Raw genomic sequence first — 21,044 nt, forward strand, 5'->3', positions numbered from 1 at the left:
AGCAGATCATTCTCACACAGCTCCAGAAAACAGAATGATTACCCCTGGTGTCATAGTGATTGCTTAATATGCTATAATTACCTCCATTTTCCCTGTAGGCCGAACAGCATTCTCAGCACAACAAATATACATACACACAAAAAATTATTCTGAGGGATGACAACACAAAATATTTTTTTTTATTCTAGATCATCATAACATTTGTTTTGTTGTTATCTTTTTTACTTTGTCTTGCTTTGCTCTATTGCTCTCATCTTCAAATTATCAGTTCTAAAAGTTGCTTTTTTCCCCCCATCCTCCAGGAAAATCACTCTCCGCAAGGGCTTTAAGCAATTATCCCCCACTCAAGTGTTTTTCCAGTTGCATGTTCTTTTGCCCTAGGCAAATTAAAGTCTACAAAAGGGGATTTATCATCCAACCCTTCTTCCTTTGCAGGAAAAGTGTGAGCCTGCACTCAGTCAGTCTCTCTCTCCCCCTCTCTCTCTCTCTCTCTCTCTCTGTGCATCTGTAAAGTGATGGGATTGATTATGTGGTTGTGGCTGGTGGGATTTATTGTTGAGTTGGTCAGGGTTTGTGGTGCAGGCCTGTCCTGTGGTCTGCAGAGCAGATTTGTTTCAGAGAGCCTGTATAAAGAGGGAAATGTGATAATTGGTGGTCTGTTTCCAGTTCATGTTGAATCACCAAAACCTGATCATGCTTTCAGTGAAAGACAGCATGGTGCTCGCTGCCATGGGTGAGTATACATAAAGTGAGTGTTTAAAATGAACTAAAAGTCAGGGTTGTAGAGCAACTGTTTGCAATTCAACCATAATTAATTGTTGAAAGTAAAATATTTCCAACACAACACATTTTTATGAATTCATGTATATTTATTAGGGCACTGTATTAACTAACATTAACTAACCATATATATATGTATATATATATATATATATATATATATATATATATATATATATATATATTTTTTTTTTTTTTTTTTTTTTTATTTAGATAAAGCAAAATTGAGGTTGCTTGGCAAAATATTTTTAGTGTGTATATTTTAACATAATGTTAAGAATCTTCCATTCATTGATTCTTCCCTTCATAACAAATATTGACGAACTGTGCCATCTATCCAGTTCCTCCTTGAATAAAACATCAAATTAAACTATTTTTTGATTTCCCTCAGTGTTGACCTTCGTTCATACCGCTGGCTCAAAGCTATGATTTTTACCGTGGAGGAGATTAATCGAGACCCTGTTCTGCTACCAAATGTTACTTTGGGGTATCTGGTAGCCGATACCTGCCTAGCTGAGGGCACAACACTGAGTGCTGCTTTAGCTCTGGTAACAGGGCAGGAGGAGACAGTGTCAGGTGCAGAGTGCAACGGGACTCCAATGGTGCCTGTCATTGTTGGTGACGCTCGTTCCTCTGCCTCAATAGTGGTGGCTGACACACTGGGAGTTTTTGATATACCCATGGTATAATAAAATGTTCTGTATTTTACAGCTGTGATTTTGCAGAATTTTGTGCTTATTTATTATATTATTTATGAAAAACGGTAACCAGTAAAAATTCAGTAATCAGAATTTCATACATTTCAGTGAAATGCTTCCCTTTCCTCCCAACTATTGTCTTGTGTTTTGTTTGTCCAGGTGAGTTATTTTGCATCCTGTGCTTGTCTCAGTGATAGTCGCAGATTTCACTCTTTCCTGCGCACTGTTCCCAGTGATGCCTTCCAGGCCAAAGCTATGGCCCGTCTGCTGCAGCTGCTGGACTGGACCTGGGTGGGGGTGGTCGCAGGGGATGATGAATATGGTAAAAGTGGCTCGCAGCTGCTTTTGAAAGAGCTCGAAGGTACAGGGGTGTGTGTGGACTATGTAGAAGTCATTCCCAAATCCCATTCACAGAGCAGGATCAGGCGGATTATGGAGAGGATCCAGAGTTCCACAGCTCGTGTGGTGGTGACCTTTGCCATCGGCCCAGACCTTGAAGTTTTGTTCAAGGAAGTGGTGGTGCAGAATGTGACCAACAGGCAGTGGATAGCCACAGAGGCCTGGAGCACCTCCACTCAGTACTCCGACCCAACAAGCATTCCTTTTCTAGCCGGTACCATCGGCTTTGCCCTGCGCCGAGCTGATATTCAGGGTCTTGGTGCTTATCTTGCTCAGCTGAGCCCTGTGAAGCAGCCAAATGAACCGTTCGTAAAAGATGTATGGGAAGAAATATTTGGATGCTCACTGACACTGGACTGGCAGCCTTCTAAAAGCCCAAAGTGCACAGGCTCAGAGAATGTGGAGAAACATGGACGCATCTACACAGATGTTTCACAACTGAGAGTCACTTACAATGTGTATAAGGCTGTGTATGCTATTGCCAATGCTATTCACAACATGATGGCCTGTCAGCCTGGTAGAGGGCCGTTTAAAGATGGAGAATGTCCTAATGTGACCAGGATAAAGCCCAGACAGGTATAGAAAAAAGAGCTTAAAATTGAAATAATCATTAAATCATTTTCAATTATTTATTTTACATAAGCTATATTATTTATATAAATTATATATATATATATATATATATATATATATATATATATATATATATTGCACATTTTCCTTTTACAGCTTCTGCACTACTTAAATGCAGTAAACTTCACAACACCAGTGGGTGAGCTCGTTTATTTTGAAGATAACGGTGAGCCATCTGCCTCATATGACATTATGAACTGGCATGTAGATGAAAGTGGAGCAGTGCATTTCGTCCAGGTTGGACAGTTTGATGCAGCCAAAGGACCAGGCCAGGAGCTGAACATAAACCTTGAGAAAGTGGTTTGGGGTGGGGGCTGGGCTGAGCAGGTAAAAGTCCTGTGACTTTGGTTCATTTTTTTGCCCTAAAATACACCGGCCCCATAAAGTATTTGGACACTTAAGCCATACTGTATAAAAAATATATTAAAATAACAAAAAAGTCAGGTGACATTTATTTTTTGTAACACAAGCAGATTATCAAGCAAAACAAGACATTTTTTGTGAAATATGAAACAATAGACACACTATTCAAAATTAAGAAAAATTTTGACACTTAAAAAGTAATTGTTTATTTATTTATTTGAGAATACGTTTAGCATTTAGGTTTGACATTCTGTTATCTATGCAATGAAAGTTTAGGAGATGCAAATACAAATAGAGAAAAGAAAGATGTTCAATCCTGCTTTATCTGTATATATATATATATATATATATATATATATATATATATATATATATATATATATATAAATATATATAAATATATATTAGATTTTTTTTTTTTTTTGTGAAATGTTAGAAGACCACCATTTCTTTGTTATTATTGTAATTTTGCAATGTTGAGACAGAAGGGAAAAAAAAAAAAAAAACAGCAGTCAATAAACCAAAGAACAGAATTGCAATGGCAGGAATCTCCTCCCAAATGAAAACATCTGTGTGTGGTGGTACTTGTGTGTTGGTGTTGTGTGTAGTGTATATGCTTATTATAATGTGCATTGACCTTAATTGTTGTATTCTGTAATTTCACGAATGTGTATGTGCCCATTATCCTTTAACCCCTTTGCATTAATTTAGAATTTGCCTAAAAAAGCATACCCAAAGTAAATTGCATGCTGTTCTTGAACCATTTGGAATACATGCATGGTTTTGGTCTCTTTTGAAAGGTATGTGTACTACGGCCGGGGACATAGTAGATACAATCCTTTCAGACCTCTGATGTGAAAGGAGAGATATGTCATGAGAATGAGTCTATACATTTTTTTTTTTTTTTATCCGTCTTGCAAATGTGAGAGGGAAAAAAAAAATCTTTCTGCTGTTCTTTATGTGCTTGTTGTGCCGATGTGACACATTGTTAGAGGGCTACTGTGAGTCTGATGGAGTTTCATCCTCTATCTTTCAGGTTCCTGTATCTGTGTGCAGTGTGAGCTGTCCTCCGGGCACTAGAAAGGCTGTACAAAAAGGAAAACCCATCTGCTGTTTTGACTGCCTCTCTTGTGCAGCAGGGGAAATCAGCAATGTGACAGGTATTATTAACATATGTAAAAACATTCAGTTTGTAAATAATGGCAAGATTGCTTTTAAGGATCATGATTCACCATTTGAGAAATGGTGGTCTATTAAATGTAAGGCCAAACTCATGTGCCATGTCGTCATCTCTATTATAATGTTCCATAGACTCTACAGAGTGTACAAGATGCCCTGAGCAGTTCTGGTCAAATACTGAAAGAACAATGTGCATCCCAAAAGTTGTAGAATTTCTGTCCTTGCAAGATACCATGGGAATTGTCCTGACAGTCTTATCTGTCACTGGGGCAACACTGACAACAACTGTTCTGGCTGCTTTTTTCCATCATCGTGAGACACCCATTGTGCGGGCTAACAACTCAGAGCTGAGCTTCCTGCTATTGGTGTCACTCACCCTCTGCTTCCTGTGCGCACTAGTTTTCATTGGCCGCCCTGCGCCATGGAACTGCATGCTACGTCACACCCTGTTTGGAGTGAGCTTTGTGATCTGCATCGCCTGCGTCCTTAGTAAGACTGTGGTGGTGCTGGTGGCTTTTCGGGCCACTCTACCTGGAACTAACCTGATGCAGTACTTTGGGCCCATCCAGCAGAGGACAGGCATCTTCCTTTGCACGCTGGTTCAGATTGTCATATGTTTGCTGTGGCTGCTGATGGCTCCCCCTCTGCCCAAAGAGAGTGCGGGTGAGCTTGGTGCTCGAGTGATCCTGCAGTGCACAGTGGGATCTGTTGTGGGGTTTGTACTGGTGCTGGGGTACATCGGTCTGTTAGCAGTGATCTGCTTCCTGCTGGCCTTCTTTGCTCGAAAGCTCCCAGACAATTTCAATGAGGCTAAATTCATTACTTTCAGTATGCTGATCTTCTGTGCTGTGTGGATTGCATTTGTGCCAGCGTACGTCAGCTCACCGGGGAAGTACACAGTGGCTGTGGAGATTTTTGCCATTTTGGCTTCCAGTTACGGCCTGTTGCTGTGCATATTCACCCCAAAATGTTACATCATTCTGCTTAAACCTGAGAAAAATACAAAAAAGAACATGATGGCAAGATAAGGTTTACAAATGCAAGACTTCTGAGAGAGGGCAACATTTTTACTGACTGCAATGTTTATTATCACAAAATAAATAAATGAATAAATATGCATTTAGTCTAATTAAACATTTTATTCTATATGTTATAAGTGTTTTGTTTTTATATTTGTATATGTGTATTTCAATGTATTGTCTCAGTAAACAATATGATTTGAATAAACAGAAAAATCCTCCTGTTCATTTGTCCTTGGATGACAACTTCCACAAATAACCACTTCCGCTGTGCAGTGACACTAGAGAGTCCCCTTTCAAACACACTACAGAGAGATAGCTGGGTTTTCAGTAGTCACTTTGTCCACGGTTATTAGCCATCATGGGACTGAGAGACATTTACCAGATCTTAATTGTAGATTGAGCCTGTACAAGAATGCAAGATGCAAGGATAAAGGAAGGCACCGTCTACAAATGAATGGTAAAACATGATGAAGACTTCTGTGTAAATTACGAAGCAAATTATCAGTGAGTGATAATGGAATGTTTAGTACTAAATTCATTAAACTGATGTCAATGTAGGATTTGAGGGTGAACCAGACACAAATAAATAATAATAATAATAATAATAATACCTTTTATATATAGATGCCTTTCAAGGCACTCTAGGACACCATACAATATAAAGCAAGGCAATAAAATTCAAAGCATACAAAACAAACACACATCAAACAACCAAAACATTAAAAGCTAAATAGATACGTTTTTATCTGAGCTTTAAAATGAGAAATTGAATCCAGCTGGTGAATGCTGTTACATTCACACCTTCCAGGACTGCAGTTCTCAGCATCCTCCTGTTCACCACACCTGTCTTCACTTCCCTCTTCAGTCTACCCGCCATCTCCCCGGATTCCCAGCACCTGTTTGTCCTTGTCCCTTTTAGTTGGACTCACTCCCTGCACTCCTTGTCGGTTATATTGTTTGATACATGTGTGTTATGCTGCTTGTCTGTTCCTTGTTGACATTAAAACCCTTATTATTGTGGATTCCTGTACTCGTCTCATCTCTACAGCACAGCACGATAACAAATGTGCAGTGGTAAAGCATTACATAACTTAGGCACTGTAAAACTAAAAGCCCTACCTGTCATGGTTCAGGGTGCATCATTTTCTTCATCCTGTTGTCTGTGTCCTGTCATTTTCTGAAATCAGTGCTGATTTTGCAGCACAGGTGCACAGATCATGAGCTGATTTCCCTCAACTGTCACTCACTCCCGTTCCCCTTATAATCTCTGCTGTGTCTCACCTTTTTTGTCAGTAAATCACTTTGTGCTTGTCTCATGTTTCTTTTTCCTTCGTTCTGTTTGTGTTCTGTGTTTTACCTGTTTCGCTGTTTGTGCCCAGGATGCTTAGATGAGGAGTGACAGCTGATCGTTGCCCTTGCTGTTCTCTCAGACTCGCCTCGTTCCCCGTTCAGTGTGGGCGCTGTATCTTGGGTCGTCTCCACAATTTGTGCAGTCTGCTGAGCACGGACAGCTCTGGAGATCGTCTCGGGTTACAGATGTAACCCTGGTTCCCTGAGTAAGGGAACGAGACGCTGCGTGAAACGCATTGGGAACCTTCTGCGTGATATCGTCATTGAAGCACTCCTGTATCCAACCAATCGTGTAACGAGACGTCAGAGGCGGATGACGTCACGGACCAGGAAACTATAAAGCATGCCCGGATGCAGAGAACGCTAGCTTCTGTGAAAATCTGAAGCAAGCACTCGCTAGCTTGCAGGGGTACGGCAAGAGACGCAGCGTCTCGTTCCCTTACTCAGGGAACCAGGGTTAAATCCGTAACCCGAGACGTTCCCTTTCGTGGGAACTATCGACACTGCGTGAAACGCATTGGGAACGCAATCCCAACTGTGCCGTACTTCAAATGCTTGCTATGTTAGCTCGACAGTACGGAGGACCCCGGAGTGGAGCCCACATCAAGGTTAAAATATTTGATAAATGTGTGCTGGTTTGACCATCCAGCTGCATCACAAACGTCACTAATAGAGACGCCAGACATCAAAGCTTTCGATGCCGCCATACCCCTTGTGGAATGAGCGTGGATTTTAAAAGGAGAGGACTGTCCGACCGCTTTATATGCAAGTGAGATGGCCTCAACCACCCACTTGCTCATCCTCTGCTTGGACGCCAGTCCACCTTTATTAGGAGAACCGTAACAGACGAACAATTGCTCTGTTTTACGCCACAGGGCAGCTCTGTGGACACAAGCGTCCAAAGCCCTCACTGGGCAAAGCAGATTTAGTTTTTCCTGATCCGAAGATATAAATGGAGGAGGATGAAAGGCTTGAATATATCGATATAGCCGCAACATAAGCCTTCAAGGTTGAATAAGCCCTCCGAGAATTTTTCTTGGAGAAAGGATAGCACAATGCTGATAGGGGCATGGACAGGGTCCGTTTCATGTTGTCTACACCAGGAAGAGAATAAATTCCACTTATAAGAGTAAAGCTTCCTCGTGGAGGGAGCCCTGGAGCTAAGTATGGTCTCAACAACCTCAGATGAGAGACCAGCCTCTATGAACCTGTCCCCCTCAGAGGCCAGGCCCATAGTTTCCATAGTTCTGGGTGGGGATGTATTATCACGCCGCTCGCCTGAGAAGATCCCGTCTCAAGGGGAGCTCCATCGGAGCGCCGTCTATCATGGACACCAAGTCCGAGAACCATATTCGGGTCGGCCAGTATGGGGCCACCAGTATCAGGCTGACCCCTTCCTGGCGTACTTTCTCCAGGACTCGTGGGAGCAGAGCGAACGGGGGAAAAGCGTACAGACGTAGCCTCGGCCACGTCTGTACCATGGCATCCAGACCCAGGGGTGCCGGATGCGTGAGGGAGTACCAGAGCGGACACTGGGTTGACTCTCCCGAAGCAAACAGGTCTACTTGTGCCCCTGCCTCGACAGGTTGTCTGCCCCCACATTCTGACTCCCGGGGATATAGGCTGCCTTCAACGAAAGCAGCTTCCCCTGAGACCACAGGAGGATCTGACGGGCCAAGTAATTTAGTTGGCGAGACCGTAGACCCCCCTGATGGTTTATATAAGAGACCACTGATATATTGTCTGTGCGGACCAGCACATGGTGGTCTCTCAGGTCTGGGAGAAAGTGTTTTAGTGCTAGAAAGACCGCCATCATCTCCAGCCTATTTATATGCCAGGAGAGTTGATGGTCCTCCCAAAGACCCAGCCCATGAGGGAAGCGTCTGTCGTAAGCATTGCGTGACGACCAGAGGCTCCCAACGCGGGACCCTGGGACAGGAACCAGGGGTCTTTACACATGGCTAGAGCACGAAGGCATCGCCGTGTGACTTTGATCATTCGAAAAGGGTTCCCCCTCGGGGAAAACCCCCTGGTCCTGAGCCACCACTGTAGGGGTCTCATATGCAGGAGGCCAAAAGGAATTATGTTGGACGCAGCTGCCATTAGACCCAATAGTTTCTGAAACTGTTTCACAGTGAGAGACTGGCCTAACTTCACCCCTTTTACGGCTGACAGAACAGAGCTCACATGGGCATGAGTCAGACGTGCCCGCATTGTTGTGGAGTCCCACATAACACCTAGATAATTGGTGGTCTGAGCCGGTATCAGCACACTCTTCTTGGCATTGAGCCTCAGCCCAAGCCTTTTCATGTGAGACAGAACAACATCTCGATGTTGAACTGCTTGTTGCTCTGAGCGAGCTAGAATCATCGTCGATGTAATTCAGTATGCAAATGCCCTGGAGTCTCAAAGGAGCCAGGGCTGCATCCACGCACTTCGTGAATGTGCGGGGTGATAATGATAGGCCAAACGGAAGAACCTTGTACTGGTAAGCTTCGCCCCCGAAAGCAAACCTGAGGAACTTCCAATGAGAAGGATGGATGGATACATGAAAGTAAGCATCTTTCAAGTCTATCGTCACAAACCAGTCTTCAAACCACAAACCGCTTCGCTCTCCAGCCGGCCGCTTCGCTCTCAAGTCAGCCGGCCGCTTCGCTCTCCAGCCAGCTGGCCGCTACGCACGTGATCTCGCTGATTGCTACGTACTCAAAGTCCCCGGTTGCAACGCTCTCAAATTCTTCGCTCTCCAGCCAGCCGGCCGCTTCGCTCTCAAGTCAGCTGGCCGCTACGCACGTGATCTCGCTGATTGCTACGTACTCAAAGTCCCCAGTTGCAACGCTCTCAAATTCTTCGGTTGCTACGCACTCAAAGTCGCCGATGGCGACGCACTCAAATGCACCGGTTGCAACGCACTCAAGCGCCCTGGACGCGATGGACAAGATGGCTGCTTTGCCAGTGCCTACGGGCAAGAGGGCCGCCCCCTCTGTGCTCACGGAGGTAGGGGGCATTCCTGCCATTGAGTCCGCTCCAGAACCCGCTTCAGCCAGGGAGTATGCTCCTGAACCCGCTCCAACCGGTGAATCATCGCCTCACCCTCGGAAGAGGAGGAGGAGGAGGAGGAGGAGGAGGAGGAAGAAGGCGTCTTCCATTCTTCAAGGCTCAGAAGCCTTTCAAGAGCCTGCTGTGGGTCTGGAAACCACTCCAGAGGTTTCTCCTACTCCACCCAAGCTTCCAGCCCTGCCAGCACCACCCAAGCTTCCTGCCCTGTCAGCGCCGCTCAAGCTCCTTGCGCTGCCAGCGCCACCCAAGCTTCCAGCCCTGCCAGCGCCATCCACGCTTCTAGCCCTGCCAGCACCATCCAAGCTTACAGCCCTGCCAGCACCGCTCAAACTCCGCCTGCACATCCAGTATCTCCTGCCTGTAGGTCTCCAGGGCACCCACCCCCCCTCCCCAGTTGTGCCATCTACGGCGCGAGGACGCGCCTTCCGGGAGGGGGACATTCTGTCACGAATCCTCTCAGTTCCGGACTACATTTCCCATCATCCCCCCTGTCAATCACATGCACTCACTCCACCTATCACCTGTTGCCACATCCACCCTAGCACACCACACTGATCACCACACCCAGCTGCAGCTCATTATCAGGACTATAAAGGACTCACACTCACACCACCAGTTTGCGAAGTCTTGATTACCCAGTGTGTCATTTCTGAGCGTTTCCTTGTTTCCTGTCTGCCTGTGTTTGATCTTGCCTGTTCCTGTTTATTGACCCGTTGCTGCCTGTCCTGACTCTTGCCTTGTATACTGTTCTGTGAATGATATCCGCCTGCCTCGATCTACTGTCTGTACCCTGACTACGTTTCTGCCTGTTCCTTACTGTTCCTTTTTGCCCCTGATCGACCCAGCCTGTACGACTATGCTCACTGTAAATAAAAGCTTGCATATGGATCTCTGCCTCAGTCCCGCTATGTTACATTGACTTAATATTTCTATTTATTATTTACTTAAAAAATGTGTTGCTTTACTTAAATTTGAGGTAATCTGTGTCTAGAAATTTTTTGAGTATTCTGAACTTCTTTAGATTCTGAAGTCAGTGCAGATCCAGACAGTGTGGAACACCCAGATCTGGAGGATCTCTGATGAGAGGATTCTGAAATTGGTGCAGAAGATATTTTGAAGATGGGGGCTAAGTTTGTCTTTGTTGTCTCCATTGCAGTTTTCAAACTTCCCAAATTCACTTCTTCCAGAACTTTCTTGTTTCTCTCTTTAGAGCTTCAGTGTCTTGAGAGAGCGACTTCACAACTCTGTAGAGTTGGACTTAGCTTCGTACATCTTGGGACCAGAACCTTGAACCGGGACTGGAACAGGAACTGGAGCCTTGAACCAGAATGGGAAACTGTACCAATCCAGAAACTGGAACAGATCTCTGTCTCAGAGACAAGCCTTTTGAAATGCAAAATGGCATAGAAAAAAATGGTTGCATAAAAAGTTTCAGTTGTGATTATTTTGTCATTCCCTATTGCTTTCTCAGTTGATAGCCTGCATAACTTCAACCAGACATTATTCATTTTAAAACACAATGAGGGTTAGGTTTGTTTTGTTTATGTTCATAAATTGTTTGTGAATGTTTATGAATTAATGCATGTACACCTTCTTTATCTTTTTCTGCAAAACACATAATGCTCTATATGAACAGAAACTGCAGCACTTTCACAAGGTTTTAGTTTAATTCTACAAGCTTTCCACAACAACTCAAATGTTAAAATTGCATTACAAGTGGTTACATTGATCAGCTACAAAACTAAAGTTACTAATGCAGGTTTTATTTATTTATTATTTATATGGAGAAGACAATTGGCAAATGTATGAGGAATATTATTATGTGGATAATCATACATACACACTGCTGTGATTGTTCTGTTCTTTCTTAATTGCTTGCTCAGAAAATGGTTTTAAAGAGACTTTATTAAATGAAGTGAAGTGTTATTTTTTTCATATCATTAGGAAACATTCTCAATCTTTTTATCCCACAAAATGATGCATTTCATTGACAAAACATTTTAACATGGAAAAAACATGAAGCACTGTGAATCAGGATTCAGTTAAACACAGTGGTGATATGAAACTATATATGGAACTAAATGAGCAAACCTGCAGTATATTCACAATTAAGTGTTTTAGTTCTATTCTACAAGCGTTCCATAACAATTAAAATATTTAAAATTTAATTATGTTTATTTAGTGGCTAAAATAATATACCATGTAGTAATATCTGTAATATCAAAGATGAAAGTAAATAATGAGAGTAGTTTGATTTTGAATAAAAAAGAGCAACTGATTCTGTGTTGAAATTTTATTCACAAATATATACATATACAACTTATATGACATATTTAATTAGCAAAAACACTTGTATTTAAACACATATTTACACACTTCACACAGGGCCTTGGGATCCCAGGCAGATGAAAGTTTGGTCTGCTCATGCAATCCCAGTGATACCAGCCTTTGCTACTGACACATTCAATCTAAAATATATAATAAAATGACATTACAACAAACCTGTATTATTAAAATTTTTAATACACTTTCGTGTTAAAAACAAAGTGAAAAATAAAAGTGTCTGCTTTGTCTGGTGTACAGGGATATTTATTGGCAAAAGTCATATTTGGGAATGAATCAATGAATTAGCTATATATATATTATATTAGTTATCACATGCATAATTCATCATGGCCTATTTGGGTAATCATTAAACTATATTTAAAGTGCATTAACATGTTTATATGCATGTGTGCAATTTTTGAAACATATTACACATAACAGTAGGTATTCAAGTCTACCCAGATTAGAAGTGCTTCTGCAAACTAGGAAAGTTTACTGCTGCCTATAGTGTTAACTTACCAAAGATTCAGTGATCCATGAATATTGATATGCAGCCAGGAATCGTATTTCCTGACATTTATATGTGCCTGATTTCGATGCCAGGGAAATACATTAGTAATTTGCCTGTGAACGCTTTATATAAATACAATATAGGTAGTTATTGCTCTGAATTGCAGCGATCCCTTTGCTTCTCTTTTCTGTAGCCTGTCGGCAGACTGAAAAAATATACCTCAGATTACTCAAATCTATTTTAATGTTTTGTGTGTTTTACGCGGCATTCATGCTGAAAACCAATGCTGTCACTCAGTCTTTTGCCAATTAGTGGGTATAACCGCAGTCATAACGACCGACAGTGACATCACATGCATACCCTCTATTGGTTACAAGTGTTAGCTAGCCTGTTACTGAATTACATGACTAAAACACAGTACAGAGAAGGCATGCCGGACATAGAGAGCATGCAGGACAGGCAGAGCAAGCAGGACAGGCAGAGCACACAGGACAGACAGAGCACATGGGACAGACAGAGCATGCAAGAGAGGCAGAGCACACCAGAGATGTCCACGAGTCTTTAAGCTGGAGTCCGAGTCAAGTCTGAAATCTTTTGTCACGAGTCCGAGTCGAGTCTCGAGTCATTAAAAAAAAAGAAAAAAGAAAAAAAAATCTCATAATCAAATCCTATTTTTTATCCTAGCTAACGTTATATCATATAGACACAATAATATGATTTGTCTATCATCTGTTTTATTTGAAATTAAGGTCCTATGATGTAAAGGATAATGTACATCCAGCTTGTTACTTTATAATCCATTACAAATAATGTACAAAACAGTCATCCTGGCAACACAAGTAGTCATTTTCAATACAGTCACTATAAGTGGACGCAAGATGGCGCCAGTGAATCACGGTTTGTTATACAGCAGTTTGTTATACAGCTTCATGGTTAGTGACGACAGTCATTATCAGAAAATATCAAACCTCGGAATGTTTAAAAATGTCAACAGAAAACTACACATGCTGATTGTGATAAGTTAAAATATGAGCTTTAAGTAATAAATGGATTAACATATCTGTCTCTCTCTCTTATGGACACACATTAAGAAATAGTAAAGCTGCATATAATACGAAAAGATTGATAAAACGTAGTGCTAGGTTTAGAGTCTAGGTTTTTTTTTTTGTTTGTTTGTTTATTTTCCTCCATATTTTAACAGGCTGGCAATACAAATGAGCCATGCAGCTACACCACAGTATAATAGCTAGCTGTGTAAGTTTACATGACTAACCTTTGTGGATGCGATGTCTCATAAAATTTGATGATGATGTTCCGGTGTCTTTAATTGTTTTCCCACATTCTGTGCATCTAGCCCATCTGATGTGATAATAAACGCAAACGTAAGAACATATGGCGCAGTGGCTCCCGTCATGTTTCAATGGGATTCTTATGACATTTCGGAGTTTACGCGCACGGACATACTTAATCAAAGTGTATGACAAGAGTCCTATCTACCACAACACATACGGAAATATATGTGACGCAGATATTCTAAAACTATTTAAACACAACACAAATTCTTTATTATATCAGTAGTTAAGGGTAAAAGTCTGAAGTCATTTAAGGTCAGGTCCGAGTGTGAGTCTGAAGTCTGTTAAAGTGCGACTCTGAAGTCTGTTAAAGTCTGAAGTCTGTTAAAGTGCGACTCGAGGAGTTTTGCCCACTGAAATACTTCTCAAGAAGCATACTTCTTGAGGACCAGTAAAGTAAACATAAACCATTTACTTTGTGGCTGGCAAATGTCTGCACACAGAGAGCAGGTTCGTAAGAGGTGTCAGGTGCTGGAACGTGTTGTAGATGTTGTAAAGATGGTAGGCAAGAGAGGACTTAGCAACAGAGGGTCCCAGTCTGAGGCTGTTTATACTTTGGAGGGCATCTCTGTAGATCACGGAAACTTTTTGGAGTTTATTCTTTTAATCAGGAAGTATGACACATGCCTGCAAGAACACATTGCGGACTACATAGAGAAGAGCAAGAGGCTACATCAGACTGGAGGGAAAGGCAGAGGATCCCTTCTCACTTTGATTTCCAAACATACAGTCAATAATGTAATAGATGCCATCCGATGCATTATTCAAAAATCTATTAGCTGTGAAGTTACACAAGTTGCAATGTTCTTGGTGCTGTTGGGGATAAACAGTTTAGGACCCTTGAAACCAGATATGTTGAATAAAGACCCGGAGTCAAAGTTTAAAAAAAATAATAAATTGAAGAAAAATTTAATGAAGAATAGTTTGCAGTTTCATCAGCAGAAGCCAGCTTCAAGTCTCACAAGGAGTTCGTAGGCCGCTCTGCGTACATTCATATTTCCACAACAATTATACTCTAACAGAGTCCACTAACTACGTCATTACTTCAGGTTGGATGATTCTGATTGGCTAAGGAAAATAGACAAGGTTAGAAATTTTCCACACGTGGACAGATAGTAAGAAGCATATCTCCCTTCGTCACGGTGATGACGAGGGGGACCCTAGATTTAGGTACCGGATGTCCTTTTGGGGTCATGATGTGGAGTCTGCTGGTCTCGAGCAGAATGCCAGTTGTCCAGTACAAAGGGACCTGCACAAAACACTTAGCGCACATACACAGATACACATGATTCACAGCTTCTTCAAGGCTGAAGTTGATCTGAGCTCTGCTCTGAGCAGGAAACTTTCCCCAAAACATACTGATAACATGTTATTTTCTCTCAGTGAGATGTACAGAGGAAAATAGATCCTTTAACATACATTGAAGAAGTCATTCAAATAATTTAACAGAAATATAAATGTTGATTTATAACTTAAAAGATATATATTGAAGCGGCAGTGGATTCCAGAATCCACCCCTTCAGTCCCCCCTTAAAAGGCCAAGGTGAAGTCTTAAACATCACATCTGGTCTTAACAATTTAGGCCGCTTCAAAATTTAACATTGCTCACCCATGCTCCCCTGGCATGTTACAATTGTATAAAATAGACCATAGGTTTTCCCTCGAAGGGCTTAACTAGAACAGAATATTCTACAGAGCTCATAGTGCATTATTGACCTTCAGTCCTTACACATAGTCATCTTTACATCAATCTTTGTGATTTGGTTTATCATCAAATTCCTTGACTACAAAACAAATACATATTTATTCTCTGGAAGCCGGGCTAAATGAGCAAGCACTGTTACTGCATTCCTGGCATGGGCCAGACCCTCAGTCACTCCTCAGATACTAAATAAGGACATTGCCGGTAATCATAAACACCAGGATCTATACACTGGTTTTTAGAAAAATATAATTCCCAATTCATTATATATTACAAGGTGATGGATCGTAAATCCACTTCTTTCACTATACCCTTATAGATCATTTTTAAGATTAAAAACAAAATTGTGGTCTAATTCAAAATAAACAACAACAAAAAAATAAATAAATAAGACCCATCATAATCCAAGTATTTTAAGTTTCTTAAATCATTGTTCAGTTTACAGTCTATAGACATAGCATGTACCACCGTAATTGTAGAACATCTTTTAAATCTCTTTTTTAAACACCTTAATAGAAATAAAAGAAAACAAATTTACATGACCATAACCATTTCAATTATCCTTTCCAATAAAACATACAATTGTCACTTTTACTTAATAATCCATTTGTTAAGATTTCTTTTCACAACAGATCCATTATAGCCCACAAAAAAAATAAACATTTCATTAAAAACTTTTCATCAAAATGACAATCATCAAAACGTATAAATTTAGTTAGAGTAACAATTTTTTTGTCTTGACTGATATCTTTATCATGACATTCACTGTTAATAATACTCAATACCTAATTATTATTAATCTGAAACTCAATTTTCACAACATTTCACAGTAATGAGACTGTCAAAAGTACAGCATTCAAAATTATTTCATAATAATTAAGACTTCCTTTAAAGTCAGTTTTAAACTCAAGTTTCTTGTCAATTATGACTGCATAGGCTGACCAAAATCTTAATGACCAAAATCTTAACCCTCTTCTTTGGCAGGGATCTTTTTCATTATTACTCACTGCACCAAAATTGTCAAACAAAAACACAAACGGACAGATTTTCTTCCATAACACTTATAAATTATACAAATGTTGTACTATAAGACAGTATCAATTTCTTTAAAGCTGTTTTTGAAACAGTTTAACTTTCTTTTTTTGTTCTTTTTTTCATCACAATAATTCCAACTGCTTATAATTTTTTCACTCTATCCCATCAAATTGTTAGTCTGCAGATCTAAAAATATATTATCGCTACTGTCTCGGTCCCACTTATCTCTATTGTTTTGCATAAACCAAATTATTGTTTTTCTCAAATCCCTAGGTTGCACAAACAGCCTTATAGCTTCTTTCACCTTCAACCCCTATTACATAAATTATATTTCTCTAGGCATCCCATGTCATGCATCCATTTAATGGATGAAAAATAAAACTTTTATCAGTTATATTCCCTCCTCCTTTGTTTGCCCACCGGCCTTCCATAAATTTGAGGGGTTTCTCTGGATAATTTACTAGTGACTTAGCCAATGTGTCACTTTGTCTCTGCCGTCAAATCTTATAACATTTACGTTTATCATTCTGTTTAAACAAAGAAGACAGTGTTTAAATTTAGACCCTCAGTTGAATTTAGACAAGGGTTTTTAAAACTGAAAACTGAGGACAGATTATTTCCCCAAACTAACACATACAAAACATAACGTTCATTCTACCACACACACACACTCACACTAGACACATGAATATGAACCTGCTCATTGTCACTGTTTGCTTTTGGATTTAAATCTAAAAAACACAATTTCCAGTTTTCCTGTATAGGTTTTACTCTTATGCAGTCTCAATTTATGTCTCTTCACTATAATTTGTTTTCAGAAAAGTCAGCTGGGTTGTTTTGGTTCTAATCTCATTGCTTTGTTTAAGCTTTAGCAGGCTGATAACAGACAGACAGAGTATCCTTTCCTCCGCCCCAACAGTCTCTCTCTCTTACTGCACTAATAATCTTTTCGACAGAATCAGTCTGTAACTTAGACAGAATTTAATATTAAATTATTATATGGAAACCTTGGTCATTCACAAAGGTTAAAAATTTACCTTTTTTTTTTTTTTTTTTTTTTAACTTCCAAATAAAAGCCACTATCACCATCTAAAATGTTTTGCTAGTAGCCATTTTTGAGGTTATCTTTAGTTTAAATGCTGAATGCACTTATCTGTCTCTTGACTCTTCAAAATCAGTCTTTATCTTTAACCACCACCATGTCTACGAATTATTCTCTGCCATGTCCAATGACCTGCAGGAGTAAAAACTATAATACAGACAAATTAGTTCAAAATCAACACAGTCTCGTGGATTTAGGGATTCACAGTACTGTTGAATCTAAAACTTCTATACAGTTCTTGCCAACAGGGCAACCAACATCATGTTAATTTTACTCTGGTCTCCCCAGAAATTACGGACAATCACCTCATGGTCTCAGTCGGCTCTTGAAAGCTCCTTCCCATCAGCTCTTTATCAATAATCTTCTCCTCAGGGTCTTGTCTCCTGACATAGTTGCATCAAGTTGTGGGCTTGTCACAATGAAAAACAAGCCATCTCAGGAACGCGGTTTCTGGTGAGTGGTATAGAGGAACATTTTTGGGGCGGACTGCTGTACCTCTGGCAGCTCCCCCCTTAACGATGCTGCTGGCCTCACAGACATCCGCTCAACTCTCATACCCATCTCACATAAACACCTCCCATCAGGGTAAGTGCCCAGTGGCGGCGGCAACCCCCTGCCTTAGGTTGTCCTCTGTCTGGCCAAAGAGGATCTTACCTGTCATTGAGAAATCACCTCGTGCACACTGGTTACCGCTCTTTCCCATTCCAGATCTTTGACAGTTTTCTTCACCAGAATCAGGTGTTTTCTGGAGCTTAGGGAAGTTGCATTCAAGAGCCACCAGAGCCATTGGACTGCCTAATAGTGTTAAAACATGGAGACAGGTTAATGACAGCACTATTTAATCACTAAAATCATTAGACTGTGCATTCTCTCAGCAGCAACATATTAGTGCTGAGATTATACTCAGTGAATTTAATTCTCACTGTCCATTCAGTGTAGTCACATCTGTCACATCTGTAACCGGAGCCATCGGCCCTGCACATGGTGGTGACAAAGATCAGACAAAAAAGTTACTGGTCATACATGAAATTCATCAAAATGGTCACTTCTATCATTCAAGGTCTGTATTACCATTTTAGAGACCTCTTTATACTCATTGAGTTTTCCTTTGACAAATTTAAGAACAAATTTAACAACTTAAACTCTTAACCTCTTTATGGCAATCATTTCTTTTCACATCTCTGTGTCCATGATTTTCAACTGAGACACTGTGCTTCACTATAAATAGCTTGTTATCACTTATGACACAAGCTCAGATAGCAGCTTTTAGCTGACTTTGAGTGAGAGAGAGACTGAGGATTTCAGGACTGGTACACTGTCTTTTTATAACTTTTAACATCAAACTTTATCTACTGTCTTTTGACTCTGGCCTAGCTTAAGACTTTGCCAGAAATGACATTAATTTCCAAATAAACAACTGTTTATATTTGTCTTTTACTCACACATCATGGAGATTAGAGGTTACAAATTTCCAGTCAGGTTGAGTCTTTGTTACAACTGGCAGTCTCATTTTTGCCATTTAAACCTTCTGTCACTTTGACCATCAAAAATCAAACATTTAGAACTTAGCGTCATTTAGTTATTCACATTCACAGTAGTGATGTGCTCATCACAAGAAAACATACTTGAGACTGTTCAAATATTTTTCCATAAATTGAAACTTTCAGAACATCCAATCATCCCTATTTTCATCCTCTACTTACTTTTTATATATTTCTGTAAATCACGTTTTAGATTTGTTTTCAGTAATTTTACATTAACCTGTTTTTGTCTATTTAATATAAAACTTATTATTATAGATTTCCCTTCAAAAGAAATTCCTTTTGACCTTATTGTTATTTCTTGTTCTTTCTCAGTTTCACAAGCTCTCAGACCGAGTGGATGTCTCTTTTTTGTTTCTTTCTTTCTTTTGTTTACAAAATTTGTGGCTATGGCCAAGTTTCCCACACTTGTGGCATTTTAACGGATGTTTACGGCATGAACGAGCCAAATGCCCTTTCCTACCACACTGGTAACATTCTATGTTATTTTGTAGATTTGTTTTAGCTTCAACCACAGCAGCAGATACTTCACCTATATTTTGATCCTTATTAGCTTGTAAACGGCTCCAGCATACAGCACACCATTGAACCAGGCATTCCCAGTTTGGAATGTGAACAGAGCCACTGATAAGCAGTTCTCTATATACTTTGGACAATCCGCCTGTGGCAGATTCAATCACAATAGCCGAATCATAATCTTCATCATTATCATTGGCAGCACAGTAATTTTCATAAGCTGCTCGGAAACGCTCAACATATTCTAAAGGGCTTTCACCAGGTTTTTGTTTGACTTGCGTTACACTTGTCCAGGGAAAGGATGCCCGACCCAAAATTTCTTTTACTTGTCTTTTATAGTCACTGTAAGCCATGCAATATTGTCCCCAAGTTACTGGGGCCCTAGGGCCAAATTCAATTCCCTGAACTCTACGTAATTTACTCGAGGGAACCAGACTTTCTACCAGAACCTGTACATCAGCTATGCCCAAATTTTGTTGCCTAGCAACTGCTTCTATTTTATCCCACAAGACTTTGTTTGGGTGAAACAATTTAAAAGGTTCCAATCCTGCAAGCAAATTGTTTTTCGCAGAGGCTGAGAGTCTAGTCCACTCTCCGAGCTCAAAAGCGGCTCCCACCTCTGTGTTTCTCTCAACATTGTCAGAACGTCTGATTGGAGCAGCTGAGACAGTCCCCCTGGAAGTGACCACATTCAGTTCCATGGGGGTCAGACGGAGATTTCTGACTTCAGGACCTGTGTTAGGTTTTGCTTGCATGGTAGGAAGCTCTGGGGTTTCTGCATAAGTTTGAAGGGTATTTGCAGCAGCAACATTCAATAAACTGCACATCTCACTGTAAGGGCGATCAATCTGGTTCTCAGTCTGTGGGGTGGTGCCTGAAGTGGCAGCTGCCTGAACAGTCTGAGAAGAGAGCTCGGAAGCGGAGAGAGCAGAAACACTCTGCAATAATTTACAGCTCATGGCTCTATCTGCTTTTTCACAAACTACTTCAAGTCCTTTACTCCAACTACTCAGATCAAACCCTACATCAATTCCTGTGATTTCACATATTTTATCACGTTGGGCAGTCAGACTGTACCATCCCTCAGTTACGTCTGGGATTTTCTTTTCAGGAGTTAAAGGTACACCACCCATTTTAAAAATCCAAGAATAAGCACAAACAGCAAGAAATTTAAATCTTTCAGGCTCTTTCTTGGTCTGTAGCCAGTCAAGTTGTTGAACAACATTCCAATCAGAATCAAAGCCCTGACTAACCATTTTCTTGATTAGCTCTGCATATTTCTTTGAAGTGAGAGCCTCAGAGCAAAGCTGCTTACAGCATTTACTCCCTTCTGTGTCATCTGTATCACGACTGATCAAGTTATTCCATTTGTCAGCCATATCTTAGTAAAAGTTAATACTCACCTGAACAGATGGAGGCGGCGATCTTTAAACAACACAGCTTTGGCTTCTGCTTGATGAAACTGCAAAGTATACT

General features: G+C 40.6%; 1 protein-coding gene across 1 annotated transcript; it reads left to right on the forward strand.

Moving 5' to 3' along the window:
- Positions 1–515: 515 nt before the first annotated feature.
- olfcs1 (olfactory receptor C family, s1) lies at positions 516–5,080 on the forward strand. Its single transcript, XM_067389077.1, has 6 exons — positions 516–733; positions 1,172–1,463; positions 1,638–2,453; positions 2,607–2,837; positions 3,910–4,033; positions 4,185–5,080. The coding sequence occupies exons 1-6, from the start codon at positions 516–518 to the stop codon at positions 5,078–5,080; spliced, it is 2,577 nt and encodes an 858-aa protein (XP_067245178.1).
- The last annotated feature ends 15,964 nt before the right edge of the window (positions 5,081–21,044 follow it).

Source organism: Chanodichthys erythropterus, chromosome 7, assembly GCF_024489055.1.
Source record: "Chanodichthys erythropterus isolate Z2021 chromosome 7, ASM2448905v1, whole genome shotgun sequence".
NCBI classification, from domain to species: Eukaryota; Metazoa; Chordata; class Actinopteri; order Cypriniformes; family Xenocyprididae; genus Chanodichthys; species Chanodichthys erythropterus.